The following is a 25,563-nucleotide window of genomic DNA, read 5'->3' as shown; positions in this document are numbered from 1 at the left end:
ATGCATGACCTCCCATGACTTGGAGGTGTCAGTTGATGAAGAACTTAACATGAGCCAGCAATGTGGGCTTGCATCCCAGAAAGCCAACCACATCCTGGGCTGTATTCAAAAGAAGCGTGGCCAGCAGGGTGAGGGAGGTGATTCTGCCCCTCTGCTCCGCTCTTATGAGATCCCACCTGGAGTACTGTGTCTAGCTCTGGAGCCTATAAGAAGCAGGTTGGAGCAGGTCCAGAACAGGTCCATGAAGATGATCAGAGGGCTGGACCATCTCTCCTATGAAGACAGGCTGAGAGAGTTTGGGCTGTTCAGCCTGAAGACAAGGCTCCAGGGAGACCTTATTGCAGCCCCCACCCACTTAAAGGGGGCCTACAGGAAGGATGGGGAGGAAGTCTTTATCAGGGAGTGTAGTGACAGGATGAGGGGTAATGGTTTTAAACTGAAAGAGGGAAGATGTAGATTAGATATGAGGAAGAAATTTTTCACTGTCAGGGTGGTGAGAATCACCACCTCTGGGCACTGGAACAGGTTGCCCAGGGAAGTTGTGGATGCCCCATCTGGAAGTGTTCCAGGCCAGGCTGGATGGGGCTTTGAGTAACCTGGTCTAGTGGGAGGTGTCCGTGACCAGGGCAGGGGGGTGGAACTAGGTGTTCTTTAAAGTCCTTTCCAACCCAAACCACTCTGTCTTTTGGAGAAGGGGGCCCACAGGAGTTGCCTCATGCCTGGTCACCCTCGTCCCTCTTCCCTGGGTGAGGGAGTGTTGGGAGGATGGAGCAAAGCCTGCAGAGGATCCCACGAAGTGCCACGGGGTACGCTTCCAGAGCGGGCACCGCGGTTGCTTTCTCCACGGATTACAGAAGCAGCCCGAGGACACGGCATCGGCCCTGGGACAGACCATCCCCGCCGTCCTGACTCCTTAGGTCTCCTCACCGCCCTGCCTCGCTAAGGCTCAGACCCGGCCTTCCCAGAGCAAAACCAGCAGGTTAATCACGCTAATTAACAATCTCTTCCAAAAAAAAAAAAAAGAGGAAGATCGAGCTACGAAAAGCCATCACCATCCGCTCGGCGGGAGGCTGCCGGGCCCCCGACGGCGGCTTGCTCCTGCCACCTGCTGGAGAGCCCGCGGACGGCACCGGGGCTGCGGGGCCGCAGCTTTACCTGCCGCCGGCCCCGGCCACTCGCCAGCATCAGCCGCCGGTCCACAGCCGGGGCAGGCGGTGCCCGGGCGCGGGGAGAGGGCACGGCAAGCGGGGAGGCACAGAAAGTGCCCGGCAGCTACAGCCGGTGCCAAGTTTTAGAAATTTAGGATCTCAAAAACAGAAGTGGGTACATTCATGATATTGCAGTATCATCATTATAACAAGTTATCATACTGCAACAACTAAAATAACTATTTTTCATCTATATCCATCCTCTAGGTAGGGGCCTTTCATCCAGGAAATCTCAGCTTTACTGCCTACACACAGGATATCAGGTATCTGCTTAAAAAAAAAAAAAAAGAAAACAAACCAAAAATCATAGAATCTTCATGGCTGGAAAGGACCTTTGAGATCATCAAGCCCAACCATACACACACACACACAAAAAAAACCCAAACACAAAAAACCCAACCAAACAAAAAACCAACCCCCCCCCCCAATCTCTGTCACTAGAGCATGCAAAAAAAAAAAAGTCATGTTTCAGAAGTCATAAAGTCAAAATTAACTCATTAATCTGCTTTACCTCTGTCAAAATGGAGATATCTCTGGAGATAGTCAAAACCCGCCTGGACGCATTCCTGTCCAGCCTGGTCTAGGTGAACCTGCTTTGGCAGGGTGTTGGACTAGGTGATCTCCAAAGGTCCCTTCCAACCCCTGCCATTCTGTGAAAAAGGCATTGAAATGCCTGTACCGCTGTTTCATTCCTCCTTATTTCTACTGGCTATTTAATCAGAGGAAGCTTTTCAAAAGGAAAACCTTACAACATATTTTACTGTCTCAAGATAGTTCAAATTAAAATGGCACCAGTCTTGCAAAAGCACTTGTCTAGCTTTCATCCGAGTCAAAAAAATCTCATTAAAAAAGAAAATCATGATACAATGTATACAAACTTATACCTTCCAATAAATTGTACAGACTAGTTCTGCGCCACTTTTTCACATTCAAAATTAAATGGATTTCAGTGTGGAATAGGTGCTCTCTCCCCTTAACCTTTCTTTAAAATACATATTATGTCACACACGTGTATACAAGGTTAAATACAAGGAAGGTATTATAGTTTGATGCTTCTATCCAGTACAGAAGAGCACTTGGAAACATCCCACCTGGCTCCTAGAACTGAATCTATAAGTGCACATCTTAAAATTCACAAGATAAAAACTAGAGGATTTGACTTATTATACCTTCAGAACTTAAGCTTATTGATTTCCATTTAGCTGGAATAATTGTGATCACTGACAATTACTGACATTGAGTATTTTTTATTTTTTAAACAGGACAGTCAATTATCAGAGAACACAACAAAGAAACTTGCTAATCCCAGTTCCAACACAATCAGAGAGCACCACCTAGAAGTACTTCAAAAAGGGACAGCTTAACTGTTAAATTTCTAAGTTAGAGTTAAGCAATGACTTGGTCTGTGTCAGCTTTCCACAGCGTTTTACTGGATGTAGCTGTCAGACAAGCACTGTCCAGAAGAAATCACACCCAGTAAAAGAAACGTAATTTTAAAAAGCCTTTTGAAAGGGATGAATTGCATTTTATTTGAGACTTGAGGCAAAAATGGTGAGAGCTTAACTAGAATTCAAAGGGCAGTTGAGGAAAAAAGTAATGGTACGCAAAATGCTCCCAGGAAACGGGGACAAAACCATCATTAGATAAACGAGTCAGGTTGGACTGTTTAAAAAAAAAAAAACAAACAACCAAAAACCAAAAAACAAGCCAAACACAAAACCATAAGGTATCTGTATCCGCTCAGCATTTTCACCAGGTTCAAAGGGCTCCTTTGCCGCGCTGGGTGTTTCAGGAAACACCACCCAGAAGTCTGCCTACATGTCCAGGAAATATGAGCTCTGACCGAGTGCCAGGTAAAATGATACACTCTGCTGGCATGAACCCTCATACATTATGCACATCTCAACTGCACTGACCTAACTCAACAACATCCATGACGTTCCAGTACAAAACAGGGCTGAATACACAACGTGCTGTGGAGGAGGCCCAAAATCTTCACCCAAAAACTACCAGGAGTGTAAGCTAGCAGAAGTTTGACAGAGGTCAGTCATTGCAAGCACAGATGAGACTCGGGAGTGTTGATCTTATGAAACACTCCCTTACACGGACAAAAGAAAATACTTCTTGCCCAAATCAATTATAAGCACAAGACTCCCCCAAGAGCTTAAAGCAGATACCATCAGCTGTTGCTTTTCTTAATCTGACTGTTTTTAAGTCTTCCTTGTAATGTAAAACTTAATGCTGAAATTCTATCGCATTGTGGTACACATAGTCCTTTATATAGCAAAGACAGACAATGCACTTCAGCTCTCTGATAAAGAGCAAAAGTCAGAATTAAGGTATCTGACCTGTAGCATATGAACAAAGACACAGGGAGGAAAATAAAACATTCCCTGGGCTTCAGTTTAGAAAAAGGGGAGAGAGATTACTGTGACCTGTACATGGAATACTCAGACATCGTATCTATAGCGAGTTATTCAGGGTTTCTGCAGTTGCCATATTCGATCCACAGAAGCCCTCCCATGCAGTCAGGTGCCTGGACATGAGCTGAGATGGTCTCCTGTGTGAACACCTACTGGAGGTGTGAACTCAAAATAAAGCAGGGCAGTAACAGCCCTGCCTATTCAGATGTGTTGAAGGAAGGCAGTGATGAGTAATACTCACGTTGCTCTCAAAAGAAAGGTAGAGCACTTGAAACAGCCCTTCTTTAGCTCTCCTACCTTCGCTTTCCAGCCTCATGGAACTCCATTTCTCATCTCTCCTGCACTTGGAGCCAGTTTCAAAAGAGGAGAGAAAGTCATGCCATGCACGCAGAGCCTGGCACTCTTCTGGTCTGAAAATTGCCCCAACTGAAGTATGAAATTGGTGTCCCTCTTTTAAGCATGCTCTGAGCCCACTAGGGTGCAGTGGATGGACAGTGTAATCTTTTCCCTTCTTTCTTGACAAAGAAGGGAAGAAGCTAGTCCTCCCTTTCTGAAAAGGGCATGCTAAACTGACAGGAAGTTTTCATGCGTCCTCCTCTCTCTTTTCAGCTAGCAGAAACTGAGCCCACTACCCACAGTGCATAAAACCGCTTGCATGCCCTATGGTGAATGATGCCTAAACCACAGCTATGGAACCCGCTCCTGGACCTACCGTCCTAAAGTCCAAATACAGTTGGTGGGTCTGTTTGCCTGCCCTTCCATGGGGAGAAAGGACAATCCAGCAAGATAATTGCTATTCAGAATTCAAAGTGAAGCATCACTTTGTTAATAAAAACAACTCTAGTCTCTCATTAGATGCATATACTAAACAAAATTCACATGTATCAGGAAGAACAATAATTAAATACTTCTTTTCAGACAACAAATAAAACCTCTGGGAAACACTCATTTGTTTAAAAGCCTTCTGCTTAAATAAGAGCCTTTTTGAAAAACAACAACAAAAAAGTAGAAAAAGAACAAGATCAGATCTCCCAAGACCTGATCCACATGTACTCATAGGCAGGCCAAGCCTCTGCTCTGCCTGACAAGAATTATTTTTAATAATACAGAGAAGTGAAAAGTAAAGATGCATAGCAGCTACATCAATTATGAAAGAGAAAAAACAGCCTTCCATAGGGAAATTGATGGATATTCTGTTTCCACAGGGTCATGATTTCCTCCCAGTTGTTCATGCTGTACACAGTCAAGTGGGTGATAGGAACACACTTGATGCCCCACGCGCACACACCCAACCTGCCTCAGCCAAGAGCTGCACATACACTCTCTGCAGTCCCTGCTGTGCTTTATGAGCCACCCCAACACTAACATGAACTACAAGTCATTGGATCAAGCATGCTGCCCCTCATCCATGTCCCTGATGTGACCTTTTATGACCCGTTTACGTAGCTGCAGGCAACATGAACAAGGGTCTGTGGTGCAAGGAATGCTGAGAGCCTTTGCTGCTGCTTCGGTAGGTCAATGAGGCCTTGTAAAGTGCGTGTCCGTACATACAGCCTTATGACAACGGCCAATACTGAAATGTACTACTGTGAGGCAATACTAATTTTTATCTTAAAAAGGAGGGGGGGGGGGGGGATCAAAAAGAAAAGAGCACAAAGCTTCCATGAGTCAAGTAACCCACAAACACGGCCATGGTGCTCCCTGGGAGTTAAAATGCAGTTCCTGCCTCACAGGGATGTACCAGGTAAGCTGTTGAGGCTCTTAAATAATTTTATCCACACTCAGAAGGTGTTTAAGAAGGGGAAAGAAAAAAAATGGAAAAAAAAAATATCTCTAAATGTTCATCTTCTCCAGGCCATGCGACTAATTAACGTATGCAACAAGGACTTCAGAGCCCCGACATATACATACCATTTCCTTGAATGCACTTTCTATGGCCCCAATAACCAGGCACTCATGTGGGATCTTCTTCTCGGTGAAGAAGCGTGTTGGAGGTGTGCTGGGTGAGCCCGGGGCCCCCACACCACCACGGAGGGAGGCCGCCCGCGTCAGTGTCCTGCTGTTGGTGGCCGGGTTGTCAGGCTCCTCTCCCAGGCAGGTGGGCGGGAGGACGGCTGTGTTCCTCAGGATGTCCACAATCTCCTGCAGCTGCTCCAGGATATGGTGCTGCAGCAGTTTGGAAGCGACCACAGCTGCTCCAGACCCAGCATGTCCATCAAATAGGGACCAGTAGTAGAGGTTGATACCATCTGTGTCCTGGAGAAGCAGAGGGGAAGAAAGGGAAGGAAAAGAGACGATCAGCGTTACACAGCCACAAGTGAGATGATGGAGCAGCCGATGGCACAGGGGCAGCAGGTGAAACACAGGTAACTTTCCCAGAGGTAACCTTTCTGAAATGGAGAAATACTCACTGTGTTAGTACAGCTCTGGCAGGAAGGAGAGATGATTATTTTTGCCACACACCATTTTTTTTTTCTTTTTTCTTTTCCTTAACCCCCTCAAAAAAAAGAAAAAGGCTGAACTTACAGTCTTTCTTACCTTACAGCCATCATAGGACGCACTGACCAAGCACAGCTACCACTGTGGGACTAAGTTGATTTCCTAATGATTGCGCAGATCAGAAGAAAAGCGCATTTGAAAAAAAGCACATCATTGATAAATGATGGACCTACTGCCACGGAGACCAAAATTCTACACAAGACAGCACCCAATACTTCTGCGACAGACCTTTTTTTTCACTAGGCATGAGATATGAAAGACCTCAGTTTGACATCTAGTAACAAGACGTGATCCCCACTTCCATGACTAGTAGATAAGGTCGATCCATGCTGGCAGATGGGACAGCTCAGCCTTTCCCTGCCTGTGCCAGCCCAGGAACGTGCATAGCGCAGACATCCTGAAGGATGGCAGACCCAAGTGGGATCAGCTGCACTCCACCCATTCTAGCCTACACATTCACTGCCTAGTTCTTCCCAGTCCTCTGAAAAGTTTCCTGTACAGTACTGGAGTTATATACCCTCTGACCAGAACAGCCATGCAAGTGTTTTAGTATAGCCTTCAGCATAATAGGATGCTTTTAGATCTTATATTTTAGCTCAACACCTAGCGTGCTGGTCAGCACAACCACTCTCGTACAGGCAGAGCATCCAGAAAAAGTAAGTTTTGTAGACATAATTATTAAAATTAAGGTATATGTGGTAATGTCATGTATATGTTCAGCAGTTAGTGATCAATTATGTGATTTTCAGATATTTCTCCCTTTCTGCTCCATGCAGTCTCCTCTGATACGTGTAAGTCAGCTCCACTATTGCTCCAATTTGAACAGAAACCATGTTTTTGTGTTGGGGTGCCCTATCACTCAGACAGGGCCCAGTAACCCATGGCTGGAGGCAGACTAAATTCTGGGGAGCACAAGTTCTGATTTGCCTGAAAAATACCAAGGAGCCATACCCTAGATAATCTCCACTTTTTTTTTTTCTTTTTTTTTTTTTTTTTTTTTTTTTTTTTCTTCCAGAAATTCACCTAGAGATCCTCAGGGAAGCATTTAAGGCGTAACAATACCTGTCTTTGCATGACAGCATATTTGGCAGCAGCATGTGGGAAGAGTCTTTTCAGTCTCTCCTTTCCCCTTAATTTCTTCTTAATCCTGCACCTTCTCCCAGCTATGCTGAAACAACTGCTTGTGGGGCTGCCTTGCAAGTCAGATGTGGGTGGACTAATACAGACTTTGAAACAAATCATTTTGCAAGGGGCAGGAATCAGGCAATACTATTGCAAAACACCTCATACTAAGGAGCATAACCTAGATCTCCCTGCAATCAAAGAACTTATAAATTGTATCTGCATGTCAGACTGACTGTGGTCTAATTCAGGATGACAGACATGATTTGTTTCATTCACCTGAATACTGCTCCTGTACACAACAGATGAGCACATAGTCTAGGCACCACCTGCATCCCAGCACCTCATGCCCGAAGCATTGTTTATTTCAAATTTATGGACATGGCTATGAACTGCAGTTCCTTCTACTCTCTGCTGTTCCAGTGCTCCACAAAGGTGCCAACCACTGGCTGTAGGAGGTGACAGACAAGTTAAGAGTAAGAACACCGTGAACTGTCATTTGCAGATCCAAAAGACATCATTCATTGCTGCCCTGAGCTACAAAATCCAAAACCTGATGCAAAATGTCTCTTTTAGCAACATGTATATAGACCATCACTACAAGTTCATGCTGTTCAAAGGGCATGACTCATTGCTGAATGATCATTATTACTTAGAACTTACTTTCTTGAAATGCATATTTAAAAGCCTTGATTATAAAATTACATAAAAGTCTTTTTGGTTTTTTTAGCTTATAGCATTGCTGCTGTAGGAAAGTCCAAAATATTCTTAACCAGTGCATTAACAATATACTCATCTACATAGCGGAGAGTTCCTCCAAGAGAAGGAATTCAGCAGTCTATTGTGCACTCGTCATTTTGTTACTGAAATGCTGAGAAAAGGAAGTATTGTTCTACGGTACTGGATTACTTACAACCATAGGGATCATACAGGATACATCCCATAATGGTGGAAAAAACAACAAATGTCCACATTTCCAAATGCAGCTGTTCAGCCAGACCCACCCACTTACCCAGTCTGGTAAATTCACCAAAAAACCTCTTCCGAAACTTCACCCCTGAAGGCATGACTGGCAGTTGTGCTAGCCTGCTCTGAGCTCAGAATCCCTCCAAGTTCACACAACAGTTGGCTGTAAAATTCTGCTTAAGCTATTTTTAACGGATGACAGGATTACTGACTAAAAAGTCTGTTTGTAAAAATAGATTGTTATTAATGCAAAAGGCAAAGTATTCTGCCAACAGAAACAAGCACCCCAAAGTGACAGTAGTTCAGGTGAAAACAGAAACCATTTAGTCAAAACGGCAACACTGTGTCTCCTGGGAGCTGTAGATCAAACTACTTCTGCCCCCATTCTTCTCTTAAGGTTGGGCTCCCTGGCCAAAATCTACCTCATCATGCACCATGGACAATGCTTCCACAGCTTATGTCCTCATGTCATTCGAAAGGTGCTACCCCTTTGGAGATGTGCTGCCTTTGAGGGAAAAAGCATAAAGGCATTACACCTCTGATTGAAATGGAAATATTCTACCTTCCACCTAGAGGAAGAAGGTATTTTAGCATTGCCTTCTCCCTGTTTCCAAACTAGAACAGAAACTTAAAATTAAGAACAAGTTTAACCCCCCCACCTTCTTAAGTTTTCCCAAAAAAAGCCTCTACCAAAGTCTGTATTAGAGCTTTTCAAAAGCTAGAAGGAGAACAGTTATTAACACAATTCACTCTCATTATTATGAGCACAACACTCACACAAGTCTCTTGTGAACTTGGCAGTCAAATAAGGTACTATCAGAGACCAGGAAGCTTTAAAACACACCAGAACAATGGCCCATGACAAAAAGTGAGATTGAAATGTTACTATTCATTTCTTCTAAGCCAATGGGCAGCACAAATTATGACAGAGAATCTCACATGGGCCTGAGCTGTATTCTCAGGCTGTCACGGACATGAACACAGCATGGCCACGTCAGCTATGGTGGTTCTTCTGGAGTTCACCGGTCTTGTCCTTTTTGGACTAGTAATTCTTAAACAAGAGGGTGCTGCTACCAGGTCAGCTTAGTTCAGACACCTACATTGCACACATCCAAGATAGTTCTCTAAATTGCCTCTATACTCAGCAGAGAGAAAAAATCCTGCGCTTTCAGACTACGCTCATCTCATTCCAAAGTAGATTTATTTCTCCCTATCAACTGCAGAAGTACCATAGATAACCAAGAGGTCCGTATTACAAGCATATACAGTCAGGGGAGATGACTACTGCAACACTGCTTTTATACACATGTTCTGTGTGAGATGCTCTAGGGCCTTAACTTCATTTGGGATCTGCAACCAATTACTGTAACCTAAATATTAGTCTCCAAAAACTTCTATATATTCCTACGAAGCTCCATTTACTTTTGAACTAGCAGAGAGAGTATAACCACGAATAACCTATTAGCTGTCTAAAAAAAGGAAGAAACAAATTCCTTTCCCCCACCTTGAGAATAAAACCAGCTCCTCTATTTGAGAGAGATGAATTCTCCAAAACCATACCAATTCGACGAGAATTAAGTATAGGGTGCAAATAAAGCAGAGACTCAGAGAATGAACAAGGGCTAGCAGTCAGGGCACACGTAAGACAAAATGCACAAAAAGGTCCTTGCTTTTCCTCCCATAGCTGAGATGACCTTTGTAGCCACCAAGCAATTACCTCTTTCGGTATGCATATGTATGGCTGTTCTCTGTCTTTCACATTTGGGAGCTTGAACTTCTTCCCAAAAGTACTTACATTCTGCAAACTCTTGGAGAACAAGACATCTATTTCTACTAGCTCTGGCGGTATTCTGTCAAAAGCAGTCTTTCAAATATCAGTCTCCATCTGTTCTAACCGGACAGAGCCCTCAAGTGGGAGTATGATCAGTCAACAAACTGATCTATTTTAGATTTGCTTTCAAAAGATTCAGATTTAACAACATTATGAATAGCTACCAGATACATGAAGAGCAAACAAACCCTTCACTGCACTGACCTTACAATTCATTTCCAGAATGTACTAGGAAATTTAATAAGCTTCAGGTTCCTCAACTGCTGACCTAGCTTTCAGGAAGGTTCAGCAGTCTCCTGGGTTTTGTAATTGTAAAATATAATTAAGACACACAAAATTTTGGGTCAAGTAAGGTATAAGAAATCATGACAGAAAATGCATATATATACATACACACACATAATGGGAGCTCAGTTATAGAAAAAAAAATAAGAAAAAAGGGCAGCCTTACCAATATACAGCAATCAATTTGGGACAATTTTTTCAGGTAAGCTAGACAGTGGTCCTACACTGCAAACCTTCAGAATTTTTTTTTTTATGAAGCTAATTACAAACAGGCAAATGAATCATGTTGCCACTAAAGATTTATTCTGAAAACCACAACCCACCCTGACTATTATTGTTCTAAATATGAACTAAACTCACAAAATGCACTAACGCACATCTTTAATGCTCATAAAATCTGAACGGGGTGGGCAATCGCCACCCCATCCTCAGAGAAAAGCCTCCTCGTGTTACTGATGATATGCTCAGCTACCCATAGTAGGCAACCAGCCTTGTGTCACACAAACAAATACTCCGTCCCATCTTTGTTGCAAAGAAAACTGCAGAATTAATAATTATGTATCCTCACATTACAATGGCAATCAATAATGCATCACATTAAGTCCTGCAACCTGATTGTCACTATGACAAAATCCTGGCATAGGATTCCCATTTCACTTACGGATGGTCTTCAGCGTTCCTCATCAAGGTACCCCGTAGTTAACGGCCCCGTAGTAAAATAGTACCAGTGAAAAAGCTGTGTAATTTATAAAGTGAATGCTCCTTAATAGGGGCAGAGGGCAAATATGATTAATCAAGCAACAGTGGAGTGAGGGGGGGGGAAGGGGAGAGAATTTAGGGTTTTATTTGCAGAGTCTTTCCTTTCACTGCTCTGCTCAGTATACCACCTGCTCTTTCAAGAAGAAAAACATATTTATGCTATTTAACAGGTTTCCTTGGATTTGTGTGTGTGTCGGGGCTAAACAATTGTTCGCTTCTCCATCTCATAATTTCTGGCCCACCACCTCCTTCCTCCCATTCCCAGAAACTCTACAGAATCCACCCACAGAGTCAAGGCCATGACAGCAGCATCCAACCTGCATGGACAACACATGGATCTCCAACTCCCTTATGCTGCCTTACTGAAACACAGGGCTGCATTGATGGGGTAAGCATTAAACAACAATAATCACACAACCTCGGATGCAGCTGCCATTTAAGTTTCACAAACTTCCCAGAAAGCAGGGTAAAACAAAGATGGCATGTGGCCTTCTCAAGATCCTGTGGGAAAAAAAGAAAAATCTGAGGATCATGAAATGGACTCTGGTAAATCAAGAGACAGTTTAAGTTGCACATCCTATTGCCTTTGTGCTCCACACTTTAAAAAACTAAAAAAGAACAGAAAAAAAATAAAATCTTTGTTTTAATCAGACAAATGCTCAATAAGCTGCTTCCCTCATCCCTTCTTCCTTCAGTATTTCTACGAGGTTCTTCACTCAGAGACAATTTCAGACTGTGTGTTACAGTGGGATTTCCCCATGAGGCATTTACAGTATTCAGCCTCTGGCTTTCTTACTAAATGCTTGCCAAGACGATATTATACCATTCACTGGAGTGTCTCAAGCCTGTATTTCTACATCCTGTTGATATAGAGCGTGCTGCACCCTCATCACATTTAACACTGAACTCATACACTCCTTAAAAAAATATTTGTAACAATGCTATGTGAGGGCAAAACACAACATTACACTTCACAGTATAAAAATATGAAAACATAAAAATATGACACATTATAAAAACATGTCCATCTTTTTTTTTTCCTTTTTAGATATATTCAACCAGCACAAAATCCTCCTAATTGCTAGTGTAAGACTGCCCTCTAGTAGAAAACTTTCTCCAGATATATACCGCCTGTTTTGGGAAAATGTATTACAAATTTAAATTCACAAGCTGTGGTCTAATAACATGGTAGAATAGGTTTTACACAGCTAAATAATGAGTGCTATAGCACTCATTCAAATGCCACGTAGAAAACAGAAGTAAATCTGTAGATAAGAAGAGAACATATAAAGAACACGATAACAAGCAGCATGAAAATAGTATACTATATTACACAGATCAGCTGGGTCTTCACTTCAGACATTACGCTCATTTCTGGTCAAAATATGTCAGGAATAGAAGAAAGAACAGAAGATCTGAAATAAAAGCGTTTCTCTCAAGAAGCTTGAAAGGGAGTGGCTGTTTATTCCAAAATCGAGATGAAAGATACAGAAGGAAGAGAAATGAGAAAGTTCTGTGAGATACTTCACATAACGCAGGGTAATTGGATATTTAGCAAGGCTGACAATTATTAAGTTAAAATGGATAAAGAGAACAGCTTTCAAAAATATGCAATCAGTTGACAGACCCTACCGTTACGATACCGTAACAGTATGATGACCATAATGATGGATACCATCACGGTTAGTGAAGACACCCTTCCAGTAACAGAATAGTTTTATAACCTGTATTTTTAATGCAATCTAAACATATTAACTATGTAATGTTTGGAAAAAAGTGTCTTCTGAGGAAGACGATTAAACACACAGTGTAACATATAAAACATAGCCTGCTTTTGCTGTTGAGAAGCATTTGATACTGCTCAAAGCTGGAAGTTAACTGGACTTTGTGAAACAATGCTACAAAGCCTTCAGTGTCCCATGCATGCCCCCAAAACATGAAAACATAGGCAAATTCACTGCAGCTACATTCATCCACATCCCAGATGCATAGGCCCCGAGCAGGTATCTCACACAGTAGGCCTGGAACTTAGATGTGGTCTTAGACCAAAGCTAGTACCTCTGCACACCACCAAGATGTGTCTGCCCAGGCTGGTGTCTGCACAGGGGTCTTTGCATCCTGTGCGCACAACACAGCGATGCCCTTTGTTTCAAACAAACCCATCACCTGGACCAAGCACATTGTTGCTTACCTTGATGTGCTGTATATACACGAACAAGTACTGTGGCCAAACGCTTGCTTCACTAAACGTAATTAATGCGTATGAAAATTAAGTACATTCATGGAACCAAGTGTCTGCATGAGCAAATAGCAGACAGTTGCATGGACTTTCTAAGAAAGACTTTTTAAAACACAGACTAATAAAACAAATTCTGTTTTGCCTTGCATGACTCTACACAGAACTCAGTCCCAGCAAGTACACAGCACAACTCTTTATCCAGGAGTGTGGAAATATGGACTTAAAAAAAAAAATCATGACTGCCTGAACACAATGAGGAATATCAGCACACAGGAACTGGGACAGGTGATTTAAGGAAAAATTTCAAAGAGGAAAGCACGGGGCTCTTCGCAAACCTGGAAAATCTGTCAGAGTCTGAAAATGTTGCAGCAATAATGAAACAGGAAACAGAACAGGAGGAGCAAGAGGTGGGGAGGGACACAGTGCAAGAGGAACGCTTGTGGCTGAGGACCCCAATGAGCCCTGCAGCCATCAGGTGTACCAAGCCAGGGGATTTTGGGAGAGAGACTGAAGCAGACTGCTATTCACAACCTGGTTTAAAACAAAAACCAAACAGAAAACGGCACTTAAAGTCCACCGAACGACTAATTATCACTTAGGGAGAACTTGTGTTCTTCCAGCAGCAGAAAGACTGCATATCCACATTGTCAAACTCCAACATTCAGATAGGGCATTTCGTGTTACATGGCTAAATGTCTGAATTGAACGCACACTATTAATTATTGTTGGAGCCTGAGCTCATGCTTAAAAAGCAGATGAAGTAATTAGCCAGTCAGGAAACAAGACAGATGAAGAATAGCAGATGACTGCCAGTAGACAAGTGCATGACGTGTATCCACATAAAGAGAGGAGCCATAGTCCGCAAAAACAGCTGAATTCAGTGTGCTGGATGACCTTACCCTACCTGCATAAACCAACCTTGCTACACATAATACTGCTTCAGTGGAAGTTTCAGCTGGGATAGAGCTAATTTTCTTACAAGCAGCTGATATACTGCTGTGTTTTGGATTTAGGATGAGAATAATCTTGATAACACACTTAGTTGTTGCTAAGCAGTCAAGGACTTTTCAGCTTCTCATAGAGGCCTGCCAACAAGAAGGTAGGGGGCACCCAAGAAGCTGGGACAGCTGGGCCAGCTGATCCCAACTAACCAAAGGGATATCCCATACCATGTGAGGTCATGCTCAGTATATAAACATCGGGGAAGTAGAAGGAAGGGAGCATGTTTGGAGTGATGGTGTTTGTCTCCCCAAGTAACCGTTATGTGTGATGGAGCCCTGCTTTCCTGGAGATGGCTGAACACCTGCCTACCCATGGGAAGCGGTGAGTGAATTCCTCATGTTGCTCTGCTTTCATGCACAGCTTTTGCTTTATTTATTAAACTGTCTTTATCTCAACCCACAAGTTTTCTCACTTTCACTCTTCTGATTCTCTCCCCCATCCCGCCATGGGGGGGGTGAGCGAGCAGCTGGGTGGTACTAAATTGCTGGCTGGGGTTAAACCACAACAAACCCACATGACTATCTAACCCTTAATAAAATTGTATGAGTGTACAAACGGTGATACTGCCATGCTTGCAGTGACCATCACTGGACAAGTCAACCACAGCCATTAAACTCACAGAATTCTTCAGCAATAAATTTTTCAGGATTATATTTTCAGAAATGAAACAAAAAGGAAAAGTCAAGGAATATGCCCCTCCCCACCTTTAAACTAAAACGTCTTAGATGCAAGGAGCATTTTTTAATGCACGAAATAAAAAAATCAAGTAGTAGAGCTAAGAAAAATAAAGTTGAGCATTCTGTATTTAAGCAGAGATAATTAATGAGGTAACTGAAAATATATGAAACATTCAGTAAACATCTTTTAGTGTCATATTGCCACATCCTTTTATATTTATTTTGTATTTCTTCACTGACAAGATACAGAAGTCTGCTTACTGAATTGTCTTTCAGCTGGAGACCTTCTCCATTAGGCAGCGACGACCTCCGTTTTGTTGAGTTCTTGTTTGGTGTAGAATTAGCACCTCCAGCTTTCTTCTTGACAAAGAGGACTTCACAGCTGGCTTGATCTTCATTGTGCGTGCTCTTCCCTGCATTTATTACCCTGAGAAGAAACAAAACGAGAAAACAAGGCACATGTCCAAGTTAGCAAAGCACAGAAGCCTTCATCTGTACCTCCTATGTGACTCAAGATGCACAGAACCATAGCCCAGAAGTATTGCAAACACCAACCGAATTAAAATACCTGACTTTCTTACACACATACGTATGCATACATACACACATGCATACTTGCTTGTTTCTATACACCTACCCATGGCGTAACAAGCATGTTTCACAGAACTATGTGAATAAGAACAAATGGTATCATGAGCGTATTTTACCCTTAGGCATACCATACTTTTCTAAAGAAAGGGACTACTTGATGGTCACGGCTGATAACACTTATGCCTCCTAGTTGAAACATGAGATCCCCAGTTGCTTTTCTACCTGCCAGCCTCTCTGCTACAGTGAGTAACGAATCTGTTGGCTAAGGGTGTGCGTTCTGTCAAGTTCCAAGTCTTGTACAAACAAAACACCTGCTATAAATCTAAAAAGCTGTTACTGCTAAAGGCACAGAAAAATGTGCAACTGCCATTAGTCTGTTTAAAGGGCATATATTAGAAATGCTGTAACAGAAATACAAAGGAAAGGCTTTGCCTTAATATTCCAACATGCAAGTCAAGTTTGCTTGTAGCACAGCAACACAGAGATCCATACTAAATACACCCCTCTAGCATTGCAGAGCATAATCCTCCCCAAAAAACCCTCAAACCCTCGCACCTCTGTCCCACCTGCAGCATAGAGAGAAGATCTGCACCAAGAGCTGCAGAAATCAGCAGTAAGAGCTCAGCACAATCTTCGGAAAACCAAAGGTACCCTGAGATTTGCATCACAACTGCTTATCTTCCTTCCATCAGTGATGAACCTGAAATAACAGCTCTTCCACCACCAACATTTTGAACCCTAACCAGAAGTTTGCATTATCCAAGATACCATGGTTACTATCATCTGTCTCAGAACAACCAAGTTTAAACATGTTTTCCACTTTCTACATGAGAACCTCACCACAAACTGACTAATTTTTCATCAGTCGACACCACATTCAGTAAGACACATGCTCTGACAGTCCTGGGCTCACACAGGAAAAACTTGAGCAAGCTGGGACCATGTCTTGTTCCCACCAAGCAAAGATGTTGTCACATTGATGCAAGCATGTCTTCTTCCACAAACAATATCTAACCACTCCTCTCTACTATGAGGTGCAAATCACCTAACGAGCTGACCGCTAATCAAAGACAGCCTCTCCACTACCAAACAAACATCGTTTCACATCAGGCACTTGATGTCTTTCAAAACAACTGCTGCTTCCCCAGAAAGTAAACCAGCTAGAAGGCACATGATAATCCTGGTGGCAAGTTCAAGACATACCTGACTTCTTGATCTCTAATGTTTTCATTACAGTAAAATTTTACATAACAGGAAAACACTTGCTAAAGGTTGTTGAAATGAAAATAAAAACCAAAGGAAGGTCTGCAGGGGACTCTGCGCCAGCTTGCCTGCTCTTGCTGAAATGTCAATTCTAGGTCAGCCTTGCTGAAGGTAATATATTCTTTTGATTTTCTAAGAGCAACATGATACTGTGACATGCAAATGACTATTCCTGCCTCGGATTAGAAAAAAAAGAGACAGTCTAACTCTTAAGAAAACGTGCATCCACTACAGTTAACTGCTTCCAGAAACTCTTAAGTTTCCTTACAGTGCCAAATGTCACACACTGCAGCCTGACACCTGTATGCACGATACCACCAGTTGTTTACAAGCATTTCTTGTAAATAAACACCAACTGTGGATAAAATTATTTTGTGAAACACACAGAGAGCAAAGATGAAAGAGCATCTAGTTGGAAGGCACCTGTGAGCAGTTTAACCACTCACCCCCTGCAGTGCCTAACCTTTGAGCAACTGGAGATCAAACATTGAGACACAATAAGCTTCTAGTCTGAAAACTCGACATTTTCTTGCCACATTGGGAAAAAATATATTCAGAAACAGGGGCGGGTGGGGGGAGCACAAATAGCAAAGGATTTAAATCAGCTGACCAACACCTCTTTAGTTTGAAATGCCAGAAGCATGATTAAAATATTGCAGCAGCACAGAAAGTGTAGTTTTATCACATGAAGAGCTAATTAATATTCAGTTTAGCTCACTGATTCAGTCCCCTCACTGATACTGCTAGCTGTTTGCAACCCCACTTAAAAAAAAAAAGCAGAAGACAAACAGAGACAAAATCAACTCCTTACAAAAATCACTACCTTCCTTACCACTTATTGTTCCTTAGAAAAAAATCACTCAAGTACTGGAGTTGCTCTGGTTTCTAAGCTTAATGATGGACTTCAGGGCTTGTACGGCAGGAGATGTTCTGATGTTTAACAGCGTGTTAAGTTACGCACAATATGGTATCATTTTATAAAGCTCTTGCCAAGAAAATTTGTCAAGGCACTGAATACATTAGAAAGGCTGCAAGAACAAAGTGACCTAACAGAGTAGCTTGGCAGTGAGCTACCGCGAAACGCCTGGAGTTGAACCTGTGTACCAAACACCTTGCTAGACGAGGATATGGTCAAAAGGAACCTGGCAAGACTGAATACTGAAAAGATGTGGGGGTTGAGGCGTCAGTATATGTTCCCTCCCAGAATTTCACTTTGTCTCCCAAAAATCCAGTTTTCCTCTCACCAGCAGAGGATTACGTTTATTTTTTAAATCCTTGTGAAGACTGGAACTAATCATAACATCCAAATAGTGCTTATGGGAGCTACGAGGTAACACCGTCTAGATGCCAAGAGGTACCCCCTTCCTGGCAAGGGTACTACTCTACCCCTCAATCCCATCTCACAGGCAAACTTTGTGAAAGGGCTGCAGTGAAGCCCTATGATTTTTAATCTCAAAGCCTGAGCTATGTGTTGGTGCCTGATGCCCAGCACAAGAGCTGGTAACACCTTCCCCTCAGCTTCTGTCTTTGCTGTCTTTTGAAATCCCTTTCTCTCTGCAGCTTCTTAAATTCCTCCTCGAGGCAATTCTTTCAACCAGCTTTCCAATGCTGATTTTACTGTTGTCTTTCCTCCTTGCTTTCACAGACTGTAACTTATCAGGACAAAACCCACACCTAAGCTGCTTATACAAACAACAAAGCAGAACTAACAAGATGTCCATATCTCCAAAAGGTAACCCTTAATTAGACCTCTGAAATTTTTTATGGAAAACCTACCATCCCCCTCCCCCTTTCCACAGAGGAAGTGCCTCAGTTTCCTAAGCTCTTCAGTTCCCCTTCATATCTCTTTTTCTCTCTGCCTCGAAAAATATGTTATCCTCCAGTGAAGTGAATGAAATGAGATAAAGCTCTACTTTCTCATGCTTGAGAGAAAAAAAACCAACCCTCCCCCATCAAAAAAACCCCTCCAGTTGTTGTCCTTGCTTCCATTTTATCATGGATGTAAATAACAACAACAACATTTGGAGACGAAATAATAAAAAAAAAGAAGACTGAGATCTACATAATTCCCTAGCTTTTACTCAGAGACATATTTTCAAGGGAATTCTTGCTTTTGTTTTCTCACCCAACAACAGTTCCTCCAGGAGCTGTTTGATTAGACCTATTCATGATCAACTCCTTTCCATCCCTTCCCTTCTTTCCCCCATTACCCGCTTATCTCCTATCCAATCTTTTATGACGTTCAATCCAAATAACATATCTAATTTGGATCAGAAGCTCCTCTTTTTACACTATTAGCTGTATCTATTGTGTCAAACACATTGCTCAGCAATAAATAAATAATCCTAAGGTTTAGTTCACGGTATAGTGGTGCTAGTAAAAATACACCCTACTTCGCAAACAGGAGCTTCCTGAAGCCTGCACAGTGAGGCGGTGGGATTCAGTCACATTTGAAGAGGTATTTGCATCACTTGATCAATACTTCAGTACCTTACAAGACTAATCTCTGACATGTCCTCAGCCAAAAGCAAATCCCCCAGATAGGAGCCAGCTAGTTTGTTTGGCTCACAATTAGCATTCTGCTGGTATCTCGCGAGACCCTAAATCCCATCCGAATGAATGGAAATGTAGGTCACACTGTGCTTCTATCCTTCATTCAACAAGCAGCTGTGAAACTCTTGTGTCAAGGTCACTGATTACAAAATCCCAAGTTTATCTTAAAAGAAGCAAAACAGGCCAGTTGAACAAATCCAAAACAGGTTTTGATAATAGTTTCCTGAAAAAAAAAAAAAAAACCAAAAAAAAAACAACCCCAAACCAAAACAAACAAACAAAATCCCACAAAAACCCAACCAACCCAAAAAACAGCTCGACTCTTTTGAAGCATTTCTATTCAGCCCTCTATTTTTCACACTGATATCAGAACATACACTCTTTGGCTGTTTTACTCCTCCCTATATTGTGCTCATTAAGATTACAGCAAGTTGTATTTGCTTCAGTGAAAGTTCCAAGCTGTGCTGTAGGAGGTGAAGAGTTTTACTCAGGTCTAGATCTCATATTCTGAAAAAAATTGAAGCAGTCATCCAAGTACTTGTATTTTTTAAACTCACGAGTCTAGCAAAATTTTGTATGTAGCATACCTAGATAAAAATAACAGGTAAAGGCAGAGAGCTCAGCAGAAATTCTGAATGATGCACGACAACAACAGCATGCACAAAAAATGCTTTTTGAAATTTAAGGGCTGAGTGCGCTACGAGATCTTGGGGAGTTGTGTTGCACCAGGAGAAGCGTGGGAACTGGCCGCACACACACTCCAGACCTGCCCAAGCTAAAAAATAAAACCTGTAAGCAGGGAGCCTGACCCACCTCCTCGGTTTAGTTGAGCCGTGGGGTAACTGACAACCACCTGCAACCATGGGATGGTACTACAAAACCTATCTGCTTCTCCCCCACCAAGGCCTAGTTCCTCTCCATGGTAGTGGAGAGCATTCCCAGTTCCACCTCCTCTGTAAGATCTGTTCCAAGGGTCAAGACATCCTAAGCAAGCTCTTCCAGAGCAAGGGTCCGCGCCCCCTCTGCTTATACCATGTAGGTTAAGGCTGAGGCCGTGTGTATTATCTGTGTAGCCCACAGGGTCCGACACTGGAACATCAAAATACCTACAAATGTTTCTAAAAAGAAAGTGCTGCAGAGAAAGGGGGAGATTTGGCAACTCGCATTTGTTGGTGAGAAAGCAGCTGTGCCAGGCAGGAAGCCATCCCGGTAGGAAAGGTCAGCTGAAAGTGGAAGAGGGGGAATGAAAGAACACAAAACCAGCTTGCAAGCGCCCTAAACACTTCTGATAAAGCAACAAAAAGTAAAGCCTTAAACAAAAGACCAGTTGATGATCCCAAGTTGCTGCTTTCTTAGATCTCTTACAAAAAGATGCTGTCAAATGCTTTTCTCTGTAACTGCAAAGACCCCAACTCTGCTCAAACAATAGCTGAAAGTCCCGTAAGACAGTAGGAAAATATATAAAGAAAAGCCCCCCCTCAAAGTTATCTACTTTAAAATAATTCAAATAAAATAAAAATAAAAAAAATCTTTCAATCACCAAAGCAAAATTTTTCTCCTGTGTTTTTATCTTTCTTCCCCAAGGAAATTTTCTAACTCCACCATTTATCTAATTAGCAGACTTATGATCTTAAACATTTACTGAGCTATACAAATTGGAACACGCTCCTTTTTTCTCCATTGTCAGTTTTCAGGTTACTAACAATATCAAAGAATAATACCACTCATTGGGGAAAGTAACTGATTGTTTTTCTAGGAAAAAGAAAATTCAATAATCATAAGAATTAAGCAATGACAACCAAGGGCTGCTGCTGAGATTCTCAATTTACTGTGGATAAAGGTGACTTTCTGCAATTCTGGCATATATAAGTTTCTGAAATGTAAGTATCATCAACCTTCCTGCTGTTTACAAGGTGAAAAAAGAATAATGGCAAAATATCATGCCTTAATCACATGCCCCCCCACCTCCCCCCCCAACCCAACAAAAAATACATCCCAATACAGTTGCCTTACATGCCTGGAGGAAAATTTGGCCCACAACAGAAAATTAAACCGGAGCCCATTAGCTGAGATGAAAGAGTTGCTTGCACGATGTCCTGCAGGATGTCTTTACTTGTGGAAACCTCTCTCACTTGATCTACAAAAACTTCGATTTGTTAACCCCAGGCAAATGCTAAAGCTCTTCATCTATTCCTTACGGCTTAGGAAAAAGGAGGTAGGCAAAAGCAGATTCATGGTTTATTGCGATTTTCCATTTAAGGCTGGGGGCTCAGAGTAGCAGTGGGCACCTGTAGTTGTTTTGACACTGAATAAATCAATTTATCAGGTGGCACAGAGCCCTTCTCTCCCCCTGCCAGCCCGGCAGGCTCCAGCCGTTCGCAATAGCTCCAGCCAGCCTGCCTCTCTCATTCCAGCTGTGGGCCACACGTGCCACCCACAGCCATGAGCGTGACACCAGCTTGCATCCAGCCCAACTAATAACACAGAAGTAACCCAGCTGAATGAACACCATACCTATAAACAACAGACAGTTATTTTTCTACAGTTCTGCGTTATAATTCCAACAGTCTCAGAATAATGATTAAAGACACTATAAAAAACCCTTTCATACAAGTATTACTGGCTTTTCTTCCCCCTCCTGTCCTTTTCTTTTTTTTTCCCCCCCCTTAATGGATTAGCATTGTGAGTGGATATCACTGCCTTTTTCTGTGACATCTCATTTATAGTCTTAGATTTCCAGGTAGGTGGCTGTTTCCCTCCCTTCACCCACACAAGATTCATTTCTGCGCTGGGAATCGACTTGAAAGATATTTCCTCCTAGTTGTTCACCTCCTCCCGCAGATGAAAGGCAGCTTTACAAGCAGCCTAAACAGTTTCATTCATTCCCTACGGTAGCTGTCATATTGCTCACATCAAAACCAAACCACCCACTAGTATTGTCCACTGCGGGCAGAAACTAAAGCCATCCCTGAATCGCTTCTCTAAATCCATGGGGTTGAATAAAACCTTTGGTTTTCTTAACTGAGGAGGAAGTGAATGTTTAGCCATAAAGATGAGTCTTGCGATGATCCAGTGTGAAAATATGGTTTCTCATACCAGCAATCACACCAGTATACTGGGACAAGTTCACTTTAGGAGTCAGCTAGAAGCTACAACACCTGCCAAGCTGATAAGGACTAAATATGGTATTAAAAAAGGCAAGACCCAAAAGCAGAATACCATTATGCTGGAAATGTAAAATATATTGAAGAAGTAAGAAACAATGCAAGAAAGAGTTCTAAAAAATTTCTGCCACAAGTTCAGTGCAAATGAACATAAACTGTAACACAACTTGTCTTTGGACTGAAGTCGATGACATCTTGGAAGGGAAGTCCACTTTCACGTTATTTATATGCACTTCCTGAAATGCTATTGCATGGCAGAGCATCCATCTACACTTTCCAAAAAAGATGAAATACTACGCGACTACAAGGAACAAGACAGCTGTAGGTGACAGTAATGGAACAAGCTCTGTGATCACTACACAGGGATGAGCAGCTCCTTTTGATAATTAGCCTGCAGGTATTACGTGAGAAAAGCAACAGACAGTGAGCCCAGAGCAGATGCTGAGCGTGAGTGGTGGGACACAGATGTGGTTAAGCACAATCTCACTTCAGGGCTGAGCAATCTCAGCCACAGCTGGCAATACTAATTGTCAAGTTTTCCCTCCTCGCTCCTTCTGTACTGGCTATCAGCATGGGGGGAGAAAAGGCTGCAAAAGCGAAGATGAACTTGACACTGTAAAAGAGAACCACCATTCCTTTCACACAAAGCAATTGCGAAGGGAGCCTGGTCACACTGCTCACAGGCCTACCTAAAGCAACTGCCTGCCTGTCTAAAGCTTGCTGAAAAAACTAAGCAAGAGACCTGGAGGATAACGGGGACAAATAACTTCATGCTGACCGGCATCCTAGCCTAAATTCCACTAACACATTGTCTTGCACCTTTTTCTTCTTCTCCTTAATAGGTGAATTTTCAAATAAGTTGTTTCCTGTTCATCTGAGAAAAATAGGTCTAAACTTATTTCCATGCTATACAGGAAAAAGTTGCCTTGGAAGTTCTTCAGTGATGCTTCTTATGGCATATTCAGCCTGGTGAAGTCAGCCTTCAGATGGGTACATCTGCACAAAAATATTAAGATTTTTATGCGTCGTTACATTTCTCTAGGTCTTTGTTGTTTATAAGGCAAAGAACACTTATCAGCTTCAGCTAATATGACAAGTTTAGTGCTTCAAATTGAAGCAGAAAACATTAAACAACAGAACAGGTGTGAAAAGAATAGGAACTTTTCTACAAGAATATACTTTATCATGGTTCATTAGCCTGTGAATAGCCCTTTGACTTCACTTTACACATTAGGAATAACAAGTCTTGAAAAACTGAGACACCTGGTCGAATCTTAAGAGAACACACTATGCACATCATGACAGTGACTTTTCTTTATTTTCTTCCCAGCTGTTTCATCACACATGTGACTTTGCTGCTTTGGCCTTGAAGGGTGATCCTGAAAGTTCACTGATGAGCAATATTTGGCTTTTCACTGCACCCTGAGAAACACATCCATGGATAGTGGTTTTGAGCTGTTTTGAAATGAGAAACATCTTAGGACCCATCCTTGAGCTCACATTCAAGACAAGAACCCAAGTTCTGCCATTCCCTTCCCTCTAATGCAGGGAGAAAGTAGCTGCTTCCATGCCTGTTCCCATGAGCTGTACAACTCCTTGTGCACGTGAGGCTGAGAAGAGTCTTGACCACAAGCATCCATCACAAGGACGACACAGTAGACACACAAGTCTGATAGAAGAAAGAATGGTTGCCTGTGAGGTCCAGTTGTTCCCACACAGCTGTGTGACAGAAATATACAAATCACACTAGTTAAAGTGATGAAAGGGCAGGGACAGCAGCCTGCCCGGAATCTCTACAGCAAGGGCCACCTGAGCCTCAGAAATACTCACTTTGCCTACAAGCTTAACACTGCTATTACTACTACACCAACTATTATTACTGCACAAAAACCCAACCAAATGCTCAATTTGAATTAAAATATTTTAGCTTTATTGTAGACTCATAATGAGTGTTTGCACATGGCAAGGATGCATGAAGAAAACAAAATGCCAGTTTTTTTCCCCCTCTGATTTCCTTCCCAAAGTTCTACTCCACTACAAACCCTTTCTTCTTAAAACAATGCCAATTATATGCAAATAAAGGTCTCCTTATGATTACAATGAAGCAAGTTATGTGTTTAAAGTACTTCAGTGAATCCCACACCATTAGACTATGATGCTGTAGGCTGCAGTCTCAGCTCTCTCAGGGTTAAGAGACATCAAGATAAACGGCTTATGCAAAACTAGTCCAAGCTTTAAAAAAAAAAATATTATCTCTTGTATTTAGCATGTGTGAAAGTTAACCCAAGAGTTTGTGGCGACGGTACTAATCCCTTTTATACAGCTGTCAACTTAAATTAGCCCTGAGCTAATCTTTGCAAGTGTGACAGAGAATGTACACATTTCCACAGATAAGTACTAATGCCTTATTCACAATATCCCTCCTCTACTGCAGCAGGTATTGTGAAGCCCCTACAACCTGAAAGAAGACAATCTGCTAATTTATTCCTAAAAAGTCATTATAGCAAACTGCATACATATGAAAGCACACATATGCAACGCAAGGAGAAAAAGAAAAAAGAACACACTACATACAGCTTTATTACCAAGAATCCACGAGTAGAAAATTAATTCAATGCCACTTGTAGGTTGGTAATTTTTAAGAATAGCTTAAAGAAAAACAACACCCTGCTGCTGGAGTTTTACATCCATCACTTTTCCTCACGGAGAACATTAAATGGCAGATCTGCAGGAAGGGACCACATATGAAAACCACTACAATAACTCTTTGCCATAGAAACGTGCCTCAAAACACAGTCTTTTACTTCTGTTATTAAAATTACTTTCATAGACCTCATCTTTGAAGCTGTTAAAATATCAGCTAAATGCAAGCCAATGAAATATCAGCAATCCTGAGTTTAGAATTAAAAAAAAAGTTGCAGAAAAATGACAGCTACCTTAATCTTGACAGATCTTGGATGATCCATCAAACAATTTGTATA

General features: G+C 42.1%; 1 protein-coding gene across 4 annotated transcripts in view; it reads right to left on the bottom strand.

The window, feature by feature from the left end:
- Nucleotides 1-25,563, bottom strand: part of PPM1H (protein phosphatase, Mg2+/Mn2+ dependent 1H) — a 145,263-nt gene that overhangs the window by 60,034 nt on the left and 59,666 nt on the right. For all 4 annotated transcript variants that reach the window (XR_010069505.1, XR_010069506.1, XR_010069507.1 and 1 more), the window contains exons 2-3: nt 15,273-15,438; nt 5,543-5,887 (exon numbers count right to left, since the gene is read on the bottom strand). Coding sequence is in view for 1 of the 4 variants with exons in the window: in XM_063323065.1 (XP_063179135.1) it covers nt 5,543-5,887; nt 15,273-15,438 (511 nt within the window). In the remaining 3 variants the exon portion in view is untranslated. The remainder of the gene's footprint in view (nt 1-5,542; nt 5,888-15,272; nt 15,439-25,563) is intronic.

The sequence above is a fragment of the Chroicocephalus ridibundus genome, chromosome 1, assembly GCF_963924245.1.
Source record: "Chroicocephalus ridibundus chromosome 1, bChrRid1.1, whole genome shotgun sequence".
In the NCBI taxonomy this organism is placed as follows: Eukaryota; Metazoa; Chordata; class Aves; order Charadriiformes; family Laridae; genus Chroicocephalus; species Chroicocephalus ridibundus.
The sequence above is the reverse complement of the archived record's forward strand: the minus strand, read 5'-3'. Positions and strand labels throughout refer to the sequence as shown.